Source organism: Phoca vitulina, unplaced genomic scaffold (genome assembly GCF_004348235.1).
Source record: "Phoca vitulina isolate PV1807 unplaced genomic scaffold, GSC_HSeal_1.0 scaffold2, whole genome shotgun sequence".
NCBI lineage: Eukaryota > Metazoa > Chordata > Mammalia > Carnivora > Phocidae > Phoca > Phoca vitulina.
In genome coordinates, this window is record NW_022589705.1 from 94657953 (window position 1) to 94670507 (window position 12555).

A 12555-nucleotide genomic window follows, 5' to 3' on the forward strand; every position below is an offset into this window, starting at 1 on the left:
CCGGCTTTCCATATGCAACATTAACAAGAGCTAGACGCCGAATTAACACTGGGCATGCACGTGGAGAAGTGCCTGGCACGTAGAAGTGCTCAAAAAGCATCAGCTCTAATTGAAGGAAAGTGAACTTCCTTTCGGCCACCTCGGCCTAATACCCATTGTCTGGCCGACGCACAAGGACAAAAAGACCGGGTCACCCCGGCGGGCGGGGCGGGGGCGGAGCGCGCAGGCGCGGACAGGCGCACGTGGCCCCCGACACGCGGCCCCCGGCCCCGCTGCAGACCCGGCCTGGGAGCCGGATCGAGGGGCGCGGCCGCCAACGTCTCCAGGTCGGCGGGGTCTTCCGCACCACACTGCGGGGCGGGGCAGGCCGGGAAGAGCGGGCAGCTAAGGTCGTCGCCAAGGTCGTGGGTCGGACGTGAGGCGCCGGAGCGACGCTGCGTGCGTGCGGGACTCGGAGTACGTGACGGAGCCCCGAACCCTCATGCCGGCCGCGCCACCCCGCCCCTCCCCGGGGCCCCGGCGCCATAGACCCCGCTCGGCCTGGGGTCCCAGCCGGGGGCGGGAGCGGAGGGCGTCGGGGCAGGGACTCGCCCCCACCCCCACGGAGCCGCGGAGTAGTCGGGACCCCCCAACCCCGCTCCGCTCCACGTCCCTGGGTCGTCGCTCCCCCCTCCCGGCCACGGCTGCCGCCGCAGTCCCGCCCCTTCCCGGGAGGAGCGGGCCCGAGTGACGGCGCGCCGGGCCAATGGCGAGGCGGCGCGGTGGGGGGGCGGGAAGTGGGCGGGGTCTCGGGGAGCTGGGCAGGAAGTCGGGGCAGGCGGCGCGGAGACGAGCTTTGGGTACTCGGAGCGCCCAGACCTTGCGGCTTAACGCTCGTCCTCCGTGCCTGCAGCATCCTCTGCTTCTTTCCCGGGCAGCGCTCTCCGGCGGCCAGGTAGGGACCCGGGGAAGTGCTGCCGGGCCGGCGCCCAGGCCTGCGGGGCCCTGCCCTTGGGTCGGACGGGGACGTGGGATGGGCGGGTAGGCACGTGCTAGCCGTGCTTCGCCGGAGGGGCAGGAGCTGATTAGCCCGGGATTACAGATTTACGGGGCCGCAGCACTGCTGGGAGCTCGGGAGTGGGACTCGCGGGGCTTTTGTGCAGCGAGCGCGGAGGGTGCAAGGGCTTGGGGAGATACAGGCCTAACCCCGGGTGCTCGCTAGAACCAGGCCTTTCCTAAAATGGAGGGAGGGGCAGGGACAGGAGAGAGGCCCAGAAGCCGCGATCCCCTCCCCCCACTAGCAGCCCCGCTGGTGGCCCTCGGCCTGCAGTCGGGAGGCTGGTGACGGAATGGGCAGCGACTAATGAATGGAACTTCAGAGGGTGCTTGCGTTGCATAATTGGGGAAAGCCGTCCGGGTGACCTCGCCCCGGTCAGGCAGGAGGTGCTCCGGCTCCCCGGCCTGGCCATCGGCAGTCGGCCCCCGATCTGACATTAACAGGACGTATTTTAAGAAAACTTATGTTCGTTGTTTCTCCTGCAGTGTGGTCTTCCTTCTGCGCGGTGTAGCCGGTGGGTGAGCCGCCGGGGACACACGTAGGCCCTGACTGCCCGGTCCACACGTGCCCCCCGTGGTCCAGGGTTCAGTCCAGGCAGATAAGCTGTGAACACTCCTGGTCAGGCCAGCCCTCCTTGCTGGCCTTGCTTACCGAACCTTAATAACTTAAGGAATAGTTTTCTATCCAATTTAAAGATAAGTTGAATTTTATTTTCACACCCTGAAATAAAGCATTTTATCGTAATGTCACTAAAATTAAACAAAAAACGACATCTTAGGACAGCATGAGGATATAGTGTAATAAAGATGTTTTAAAAGTGCATCTAAAACCTATAAAGTAAGTCTGGGGTGGCCTGGGGATGGGGGGAGATTGACTGCAAAGGGCCTGAGGGGGCTTTCTGGGTGGTGGCAATCATACACAGGTTTATCATTTGCCAAAACTCAAAAAGTTAACTAAAATCTTAAAACTAAAAAAATACATTGAAACAAATTGGCCTTTTATTTATCTAGTAAATAAAAACTAGATACTTTTTTATTGGCTAATGAATAAAACTCCATTGTTGCATAGACCGCAGGGCCACAGATGTGACTTTACTGTCTAATTTTGAAACTTATAAAAAAGAAAGATGCCATTTGCTGCTTGAGAACATTCCAGACAAGATCCTGGAGAGGATCCCAGCTAGATAATGGCTCTGAACACTAGCCCAATTCCGCTGGGCCACTTTCAGTCCTACAAGATCATCATTTCTTCCTTAGAAGGGCGGGGGGTCGGGGGGCGGTGAGAAAGGACTTTCTTTGAGAACTTGGTAGATCTTTGTAGCTGCAAATCTTTTTTTTTTTTTTTAAGGTGCTTTCAAAGAAAGCCTCTTCCCTTGGAGTATCTTAGCATTCAAGGATAGAATCTTTTTTTTTTTTTTTTTAGTTAAGATTTTATTTATTTGACAGACAGTGAGAGAGGGAACACAAGCAGGGGGAGTGAGAGAGGGAGAAGCAGGCTTCCTGCTGAGCAGGGAGCCCGACATGGGGCTCGATCCCAGGACCCTGGGATCATGATCTGAGCTGAAGGCAGACGCCCAATGACTGAGCCACCCAGGCGCCCCTCAAGGATAGAATCTTTATTCTAGTTTCAAATTACGACATTTCATCCACGTTTTTTGAATGGGTAAAATGCCTATTGAGAGAAATACTAATTAGATGTTATTTTTGGTGTGTCCTGTCTTGCTAAAGATCCAAGTACTGTGAAATGTGAAAGGCCCAGAAGTTGGCAGTAACAAGGACCACAGTGTACAGACCATGTCCCCGGCTCTGAATTCAGTATTCTACTACAAACCAGATTTTCCTCCTTGGATCACCTTGGGGTTTTTTGTCCTGGATGGGTTTGCTTGTGACCTTCACGTCCCCTTGGTCCTTACGTGGTCCCTTTCCATTCCCATGCCAACCCTCGTTGAATAACCCGCTTCAGACTGCCTCATCTTCAGCCATTCTGCATGCCAACAGCACATTAATCTTCCCAGTTGTTTTTGGTTTCTCTCTGGCACACATGACCAGGCTTTCTTTGCTTATAGGACAAGCGCTGGACTAGTGGGGTTTGAGGCCCTGCAGAGCTGGGCCCAGCAGCCTTTCCCCAGTCTTGGCAGCCTTCTTGCAACCCGTATCTGTCCAGTACAAATTCTTTCTAGTCCAGGAATCCTCAGAAGTGATTCTTCGAATGAATGACCCAAGGCTGCATGATGGTTGATGGGAAATATGAACTGTGTTTCCCCACAGAAAGTCACCATGTCTATTCTCAAGATCCACGCCAGAGAGATCTTTGACTCTCGTGGGAATCCCACCGTTGAAGTTGACCTCTACACCTCCAAAGGTATGTGCACCTTTGTTTCTGCACCTCCCTTACCACGCTCCATCTTTTTAAAACTTAAAGTGACAAAGCCTTTGGCAAGGAAAGGTCCGTTGTAAAAAGCCTTGTCTTTCTGATGTACACGTGCTGGTAGGTTTGGTTCCTGACTCCCAGGAGATGGGGAGGGTTGCCAGGCATGGGGTCCTTGTCCTGCTACTGCTAGGTATTTCAAACAAGACCGCTTGGCTCCCAGGTCATTGAGGTCGGGGAAGTAAGGTGACACCTCGTGCCTAAAAGGGCCCATCACTAGTTTGCTTCACAGCTTGCTCTGAGCAAAAAGCAGATCTGGGGTGGGGGGATGGAGCTTTCTCACTTGAAAAGGAAAGGGCCCGGGAGTGCAGGTGTATGCAAAGTATTCTCGTTTTTGTCTCCAGAAATCATTCTTAAACCAAGGATGGGGAACAATTCTTACATGTGGGTGTGGGGCACTCTAGAGGCTCTTCTTTTTTTTTTAATCTGGCTCTAAGTCCCCCCTGTGCCTGTGTGTGCACAGGGGTTTGCCCACGTGCAACAAAAAAATAAAATGGGGACTCTTAAAAGCTTTCCTTTTTGTCTAAATGGACCTCGTTGGCGAGGTAGGAAAAGAAGCTTCAGGCAGAATCACCCAGTGGTGCTGAGCACACAGACCTGCCAGTCAGAGCTGAGTCACTGTCTGTGGAAACTGCAGCCCTTCCCTTCCTGTCCTCCCCTCCCCCCTTGCCCAGGAAAAGAAAGTCCCTTGAGTCCAGGCATCACTGAGCAAATCCCTGCTGCGTTCTGCCCAGGGTTACTCACTGTGGTGGGTGCTCTCGGGAGCGGGGTTGCTTTGAGCGTGTGCTTCATGCCTAGGACCATGGGTTCTCAGAGGATGCTGGGACTTCCTTTCATTTTACAAGATTGGCTTGCTTAGTCAGAGGGTGGAACTTTCCATTTAGAAATTAATGGACTTTAACCAACAGTGGAAAAAAGACTCAAGATACTAAAAGATTGTTGGGAAGGGGGCATATCCTTTGAAACACTTTAAAATGATCAAAATTAATATTTTTTTGGGATTTAAATGAATGGAACTCTCTTGTGTGTCTCTTGGTGCTTTTCAAAAACAGGAAATTGTGGATTTGTTAAGAGCCTCTCATCACTTTTTTTTTTTTTTTTTCAATTTACTTCTTAGAGCAGTTTTAGGCTCACAGCAAAATAGAGCAGAAGGGACGGAGAGCACACACACCCCAGTCCCCACACGCTCACAGCCTCCCCCACCAGAGTGGGACGTTCTGCATTGACACATCATCACCCAGAGTCCATCGTTCCATTAGGGTCACTGGCTTTCACGGCTTCCTCACCACGTCCAGCTGTGCACACACAGGCATAGTAACCGATCATTTGATTAACGTACCTGGTGGTTTCTTCCCTCTTTGTTCATATGCCCTCGCCCCCCTCAGATGGGGAAATTGCTTACAGTTTCAAGTAGATTCTAGAGGCTGCCTTCATTTCCTGCTCCCCTGGACCTGTCTGCCCTTGTAACCAGATCACGACAGTACCTTTATTGACTCTGCCCTCCAAGATTAGCCACATTCATGCCCCAGGGTATAGGTCTAGCCAGATGGCTGGGCTCCGTGTCTGAGTGCATAGGGCAGTCCTTCGTTCCACCCTCTGACTAAGCAAGCCAATCTTGTAAAATGAAAGGGAAGAATTTAATAAAAGTGTTATTAAATTCACACCTTTATTATTTTTATTTTTTATATCTCATAATGTTTTATTGATTACATGTTTGAAATGATAATCTCTTGGATATATTTGGTTAAATAATATATTAAATGAATTTCCCTTGGTTTCACTTTGTAACTTCAACACAGCTACCAGAAAGTCTTAAATCTCTGGAGTGGCTGGCATCGTGTTTGTGTTGGGAGGTGCTGCTGGGGGGGGTCCCGGGCCAGCTGCAGGGCACCACCTGGGAGCTTGTTAGAGATGCACACAGAGTCTTCAGCCTCCCATTTCAGAACCTGTATTTTAACAAGATCGCTTGGTGATATGTGTGTGCGTTAACATTTGAGAAGCTCTGCTTGAAAACTTCTTCCTTAAACTAGAGAAATCCACCAGCTTTGCCTCAGGGTCTGCCCTAGAGACTGGTACCGACGTGAAAGGCGGGGGACACGGACTGTCTGAATCTCCCAGTTGGTGGAAGGAAGTGGCAGTGTTCCCTAAGAGATGCCATCTGCGAGGGGGCGGGACTCCGGCGGGGGCTGAACTGTGTTTCTCAATCGGGACTCTCTTCCCCGCCCTCCCTCAACATCCAGGTCTCTTCAGAGCTGCTGTGCCCAGTGGTGCCTCAACTGGTATCTACGAGGCCCTCGAGCTCCGGGACAATGACAAGACCCGCTACCTGGGGAAAGGTAAGAGTCGGCGCCCGGCCCGGCCCGGGGGAGTGTGGCTGTGCAGCCCTCCCACGCCCGTGTGCCTTGTGTTCGAGGGCAGCACCCCTGATGGGGCCTGGGGTGGTGGTGGTGAGCACGTACACAGGAGAGCTGGGAGAGATGGCCTGTCGATTCCAGCCTTCCTAAACCAATAAACTCGGGGGGCACCAGTTTTAATGCTTCTCTTACCGTTTGTCTCCAAACTGGAAAACTCCTTGGGTAGGCCAGGGAACCTCAGGCTAAGGAGACGTGTTAACTAATACTAACTGAGGAGCCCTGCCATGCTCCCGGTCTCCGAGGGTGTCGTCTCAGGAGAGGATCTGGAAGGTCTAGCCCGTGGCTCACCTGCAGATCAGTCCCGGTAGTTTGAACTTCCTGGTGGTGGGCTCACAGAGGCACCAGTGTGGGCAAGCTAGCCTCTGCCGGGCTCCGTGCGGATGAACCTGTTACTGTTGTTGCGTCGCTCCCCTTTCTGTGGACAGAGTCTGTGTGGCCGAATTGAAGAAAAGCAGGTGGGGCCAGACCATGCATTCTCAACAGGGGCAGTATCGACCCGGGGGTGGAAATTGGTCCTTGGGGGAGGCAAAAATATCCTACGATTTTACCGTGACTTACGGCCCTCCAAAGGGCCACAGTATGGATGGACAGTGTATCCAGTATTACATTTTCAGAGGAGGGCAATAGGGGAAAAGTCTAAAAAGACTGCAGGGGAAGGGCAGAGATGAAGTGAGCTGGGGAAGCCCGGGGCTAGAGATCCAGCGATCGTGTTGCAGAAAGGCAGTTTGTCCTGTGGGAGCTCCCGCTGCCCACGGCCCGGGCGGGTACTGGTCTGGAGCCGGGCTGTGCCTCACTGTCATGAGGGTGAGCCCGTGGTCCTGCGACTCCCCTGCCTTCCTGTCTCCTTTCTCTCTCTCGCTCCCTGTCCTTCACAGCCTGTTCTCTTCTGAGTCTGTCTTTTTTCCTTCTCCGTCAATCTCTACTGGTCAGGTGTCTCCAGACCCGTTAAGTATATTAATGAGTTCCTGGCACCAGCCTTGTGCACACAGGTAATACATTGGACATCCTGTAGTTTCTATGGCTGGTGTTCCCAGTGCATGGTCTTGCCAACTAACCCCCCTTCAGACATTCTGAGATGGTTGCTCTGTGTGTGGCTTTAATCCTTGGGGGTCCTAGGTAAGAGCACTCAGACTGGGCCAGAAAGTACCCTGATTCTGGGGGGACAGAAATGGGGATTTGAAAGCGGGCCCGTTTAAGGTCTTTGGGTGGGCTTCTGGGTATTTGGGTTAACATCATTGGTGGTTCGCTCAATGCTGCTCAAGCCTATTTTAATGTTGGTAATTTGATATGATTGTTCCTTCTAGGTGTCTCAAAGGCTGTTGAGCACATCAATAAAACTATTGCACCTGCCCTGATTAGCAAGGTAGGACCCGCCTCCCGGTAACTAATGTATTAATGCCCTCGGCGCGTCTCCCAGGCCAGTGGGCTTTCCTGGTTGGTTATGGAAGAGCTTATTCTGAGAGCTAAAGAAGCCAGTCGGATTCCCTGTCGTGCATGAGAATGATCTCACCTTTTCTAATCCACCCCCTGCCTGTGTGTCCCTAACAGTGCATGGAATTGGATCAGAGCGACGGGAGAGACTGTCTCATGGCCTCGATTTTGCCCTCCAACTATCTTGTCTCATGGCCTCGATTTTGCCCTCCAACTGTCTTGACCTTGGGGAAGTTAAGATCCAAATTTTAAGAGCGGCTCTTGGGCGTTGAGCACAGTATCCATGGTGACCCGACTATTTTTCATGAACTAGGGAATTATTTACTGTATTTCTACTGACTTTTTTTTTTTTTAAACAAAGGAACTCTGGTTAAATAAAATCTGAACTTGGAAAGTAAGCTTACAGAAAAGTTGAGCTGCTGTGGGTAAAGTGGGGAGGGGGACAGACAGCCCAAAGCCGGCCCCAGCCTCCCATCTGTTCTTCTTGGGCGTGGTCTCCCCCCAACCACCCCCGAATTGTTCCCGTACACCAGCAGCGATCGGGCTCCTATTGTGTGTCTCTCCGGCATGCTCACCGTGGCCTGCCCTTCGTGGCGCTCGGTAATCGGTCCCAGATGGCTTCTTGTCGCTGCTCTGCGGGCTCACACGCTCCGAACCAGTCTCCTGGGCACCTCCACACACCCTGTTCTCTGTGCCTTGTGCCCTTACCTGGCGTGACTAACACAACGAGCAGGCCTTTCCTGGACATTTTTCTTCCCTTGGGGGAAACAGTTCTTCAGTCAAACTCTTGATGAGGGTTTGCCTTAAGCCGTCATCCTCGAGTGGTGGCTCCCTTTTGCCAAACGAGCTTTGCCAAAAAAGCCAAAAATGTCAAATTATTAATGTGGTATGATGGAGTTACGGATGGTTTTCTTTTCCTTTTTTAGTCTTTATACAAAGAACATTATAAATTAATACATTGTTATGATCAGTTGTGAAAGTTTTAAAGTAGTGTCGACTTTCAGTAAATTTCTTTGAGCTAATTTTTAAGACACCCGTTTTTGGGGGTTTGGGGGGGTTTTATTTTGGTTGGTAGGTTTCATTCCCAACATGGAGCCCAACTCGGGGCTTACACTTAGTACTTTCTACTCTGACCAGAAAGACACTTTTTGATCAGTCAAGCATTTTGCTAAAAGATTCCGGACTCCCTGCCAAAGTCCTGTCTCTTAAGATAACGAAGTTTGCCATCACCTAGAACAGCCGAGAGCGGTGCTTATGTCACTTAACCCTTTGAGGAGCACAGCTTGCTTGCACAGAGTTCTTTTCTTTATTGTCCCCCCAAATCACACTCTTCCCTAGTGCTACCTTTGTTAGCATGTACCGGGCAGTTCTGTCTTACGTGTGATGTCACTTCGGACCCGCTGGGTGGACTAACCTCTGTGACGCTGGGACCGAACCTTCCACATTACATTGTCAGCTCCCTGGTGCTTGGAGAAATGCCCGATAATGGGAGAGCAAGGAAAGCACAGTGTTGTGTCTCCCATTTTCTCTCGATCCCTCCCCTGCCCCCCTTTCTTTTGCCTACCAAACAAACGTATAATATAGAAGCGATTCGGGCTTTGCACGGTTCCAAAGTTACCTGGGCTCTGTCACAGGAGTACAGAGGTCCTGCGGGGGGTGACAGCACCCCCCCCCAGGTGACTGACCCTCTGTCCTCCCTGTAGAAACTGAACGTCGTGGAGCAGGAGAAGATTGATAGACTGATGATCGAGATGGATGGGACAGAAAATAAATGTGAGTTGCTGGGGGTGGTGTGTGCTGGTCTCCCGAACACCGTCGACCCTCGGGGGGTTTTCGGGGCCCCTCGCCTCAGCTGAATAAATTTTTTAGTTTTAAACATCAAGAGCAACACCAGGTGAGGCAGCACTTGTGTAGGGTTACCCAAAAGAGGCTTGTGCTTTAGAATAAATCACGTAGTTTGTGGAATTTGCCCGAGTTCCATCGACCAAAGAAAGGGCTTTCTCTTAGGGGGGAAAGCAGGTGAGTCCCCGTGCAGGGCCGTTGCGTTTCTGGGTCGGACCCGGGGAGTAGACGCGGTCAGGAGAGGAAGGGTTCCGAATCCAGTCCGGGGTGCGCTCCGGGGTGGGGATGCAGGCCAGAAGGCCGCGAGTGAGAAGTGCCTCAACTTCTGTTGTTGTTCTGTTCCAGCTAAATTTGGTGCAAACGCCATTCTGGGTGTGTCCCTGGCTGTCTGCAAGGCGGGGGCCGTGGAAAAGGGGGTGCCCCTGTACCGACACATTGCTGACTTGGCTGGCAACGCTGAAGTCATCCTGCCGGTTCCGGTGAGTGGCTTGGAACCTCCCAAGTGAGGAGTTGGGGGTTTTTGCTTACTTGTGGGGACCTGAGACCTCCCACATCTTGGTCTCATCCACATGTGACTGTCCCAGCACAGTGGGGCAGGCAGGCCCTGGAGGTCTTGGCTGCGGACCCCTGCCGCTTGCTAGAAGTGCCCCTGAGCCGGGGACCCGACCCCCTGGTACTCCACATCTCTTTAACTGTTGACGAGGGGATGAAAATCATGCTGGCCTTGCTGGGTTGAGTGTGTGCGCTGAGGCAGTAGCCAGTCCTCAGGACAGTAAGCTCACCCGGTGGCGATCACTGCCATTCCTCAAGAGAGACCCGGTGAGCATTCTAGAGTCACATGCAGCCCCCTCTGGGAGCCGTGCGGTCGGATGTGAGGGGGCTGCTGGGTGGGACTCTCCGGGGCCAGATGGTCGTATTTCCCTGTCTCTCCCTAGGCTTTCAACGTCATCAACGGTGGTTCTCATGCTGGCAACAAGCTGGCCATGCAGGAGTTCATGATCCTGCCCGTTGGTGCGGCCAACTTCAGGGAGGCCATGCGCATCGGAGCTGAGGTTTACCACAACCTGAAGAATGTCATCAAGGAGAAATACGGAAAAGATGCCACCAATGTGGGGGATGAAGGCGGCTTTGCGCCTAACATCCTGGAGAACAAAGAAGGTAAAGGCTCTGGTCGGGGGTGAGGGGGCACGTTCTGCAGCTCGGCCCTGGCTCTGTGAGCCCGTGTGCCACACCTGTCACTCACCAAGTACCTGCCAATGGAGTTCTGGGGAGGGATGCGCGAGCTGGCACTTAATTTTCAAAAATAACAAGGAATTTCCTTATTAATTTGATTCCTGAGTCGCCTGGTTAGTTGTTTAAATTAAGCTCTTGCCATTTTTCTTTCTTTCTTAGATTTTATTTATTTGAGAGAAAGAGAGCGGACACGCACATGAGTGGGGGGAGGGCAGAGGGAGAAGCCGACTCGGCCGAGCAGGGAGCCCGACCCTGGGCTCCATCCCAGGATCCTGGGATCATGACCTGAGCCAAAGGCAGATGCTGCACTGACTGAGCCCCCCAGGTGCCCCTATGTTCTTGCCATTCTTGCACCACCCCTTGGCGGCAGAGGTTTGAAGTCCGTGTTCAGTAGATGCTCTCAGTCCGGCCTGCGACCATCACCCCCTCAGCTCTTTCCACCACAGGAACGTTTACGCGGCGCCATTTTGCCTGGAGCCCTCAGGCACAGGCTTAAATGTATGAGTTGAGTCGGACACAGGGAGTCTTGGGACAAGAACTCCTGGCTGAGCCTTTTGTTGTAGAAGGAAAGGAGGGTTCAACCACATTTTGTTGCCTTCAGGGCAACTAGTGAAAGAAAAAAGTGCCCATCCTGCTCTTCGGGTCAGTCCTAGGAAATGCTGGTGCTCAGCCATTTTGACCTACACAAAATGACTCTCTCACGTGGTTTGATGTGATGGCTTGGACGTCTGTGGTGTGGAACAGGCGCCGAGTGTCTGTCCCCATCCGTACGGGCAGCACTGCCGAGGGAGGCCGAGCCCGAGCCCGGGCTGGGGACAGCGGGCCGCGGAGGCAGGGCCTCGCCCTCCCCCTGCCCTCCTGGGCTCCCGGGCCCAGCTCAGCTCTGTCGAAAGCCCGTTGCTCAGGACGGCCGAGCTCAGCTGGCCACCGTCACGGTCTCGGCCGGCACAGCTGCTCCTAGGTGCTGCATTCGGGAGCATTCGTCAGTGAGAGCGCGTCTGAGTTGAGAGTGAGGTTCCCACTTGTCTGCTGGGGGCCCTGACCAGCGGTTTCTTGCTCCGACGCAGAAAAAGCACTGGAATCATGGAAGCCATGGCTGGGGCCAGAGCACCTCTCGGGCTTCCTGTTAGGGTTCCTGTTCGGCAGCTGTGGAAGGGAACTTCGTCCCCCTGCGTGGTTTCCCACCTTGTCCCCACCCTCTCCTTGCAGCTCTGGAGCTGCTGAAGAACGCCATCGGGAAAGCTGGCTACACCGACAAGGTGGTCATCGGCATGGACGTGGCTGCCTCTGAGTTCTTCAGGTCGGGCAAGTATGACCTGGACTTCAAGTCCCCCGATGACCCGAGCAGGTACATCACACCTGACGAGCTGGCCAACCTGTACAAGTCCTTCATCAAGGACTACCCAGGTGAGTGCCCGCTGCTGGCCTGGCGCGGTGGGCTCTTCTGTCCCCGGCACAACCACCTCGGGGGCGAGGAGAGCCGGCCTCGAGAACTGACGGCCGGGGGTGAGGCTCTCGGGGAGCTGGTGCTCCTCTGGGTTCTGGGCGTCCCCTAACGCACACAGGGTAGAGACCGTAGATACTGTTTCATGGGGGCGGGGGGGGGGGGCACTGAGGCACAGAGTGCGTTAGTAATTCCCTCAAGGACACTCGGCACGCGCTGGAGCAAGACTCAGACCGGGAAGTAAGGCAGTTAGCGATGGTGCCCGAGATGGGCCGAGACCAGCCCCGCTCAGCACGTGTGGGGGCCCAGGGCTGCGGGCGGCTTTGGTGGCCTGTCACGGGAGTCGGTGGGCAGGCAGAGTGTTTCCGTGCCGGAGCGGGGGAGCCGGTCCTGTCCTGCGGGGGCGGGGGCGGGGCCGGCTCGGGTACAGACGTGGCTCTCCTTTCCAGTGGTGTCCATCGAGGACCCCTTTGACCAGGATGACTGGGAAGCGTGGCAGAAGTTCACTGCCACCGCCGGTATCCAGGTGGTGGGGGATGATCTCACCGTCACTAACCCGAAACGGATCTCCAAGGCCGTGGGCGAGAAGTCGTGCAACTGCCTCCTGCTGAAAGTGAACCAGATCGGCTCCGTGACCGAGTCTCTGCAGGCGTAAGTGCCCTCGGCGGGGGCGGGGCCTCAGCCAGGGCTCCTGTCTGCTGCGGGGGGCGGGGCCTCAGCCAGGGCTC

At 54.1% G+C, this 12555-nt stretch overlaps 1 protein-coding gene across 2 annotated transcripts in view; it reads left to right on the forward strand.

Annotated features, from left to right (window-relative positions):
• Window positions 1-248: 248 nt before the first annotated feature.
• ENO1 (enolase 1) overlaps window positions 249-12555 on the forward strand; it is a 14787-nt gene continuing 2480 nt past the window's right edge. Inside the window, exons 1-9 of one of the 2 annotated variants that reach the window (XM_032394207.1) lie at window positions 249-456; window positions 3304-3397; window positions 5704-5799; window positions 7182-7240; window positions 9012-9081; window positions 9496-9629; window positions 10086-10308; window positions 11593-11790; window positions 12277-12478. In XM_032394207.1, the coding sequence (XP_032250098.1) occupies window positions 3313-3397; window positions 5704-5799; window positions 7182-7240; window positions 9012-9081; window positions 9496-9629; window positions 10086-10308; window positions 11593-11790; window positions 12277-12478 (1067 nt within the window). In that variant the 5' untranslated portion in view covers window positions 249-456; window positions 3304-3312. Of the gene's footprint in view, window positions 457-785; window positions 935-3303; window positions 3398-5703; window positions 5800-7181; window positions 7241-9011; window positions 9082-9495; window positions 9630-10085; window positions 10309-11592; window positions 11791-12276; window positions 12479-12555 lie in introns of those variants that run through there. The other variant, XM_032394198.1, reaches the window with a different exon arrangement.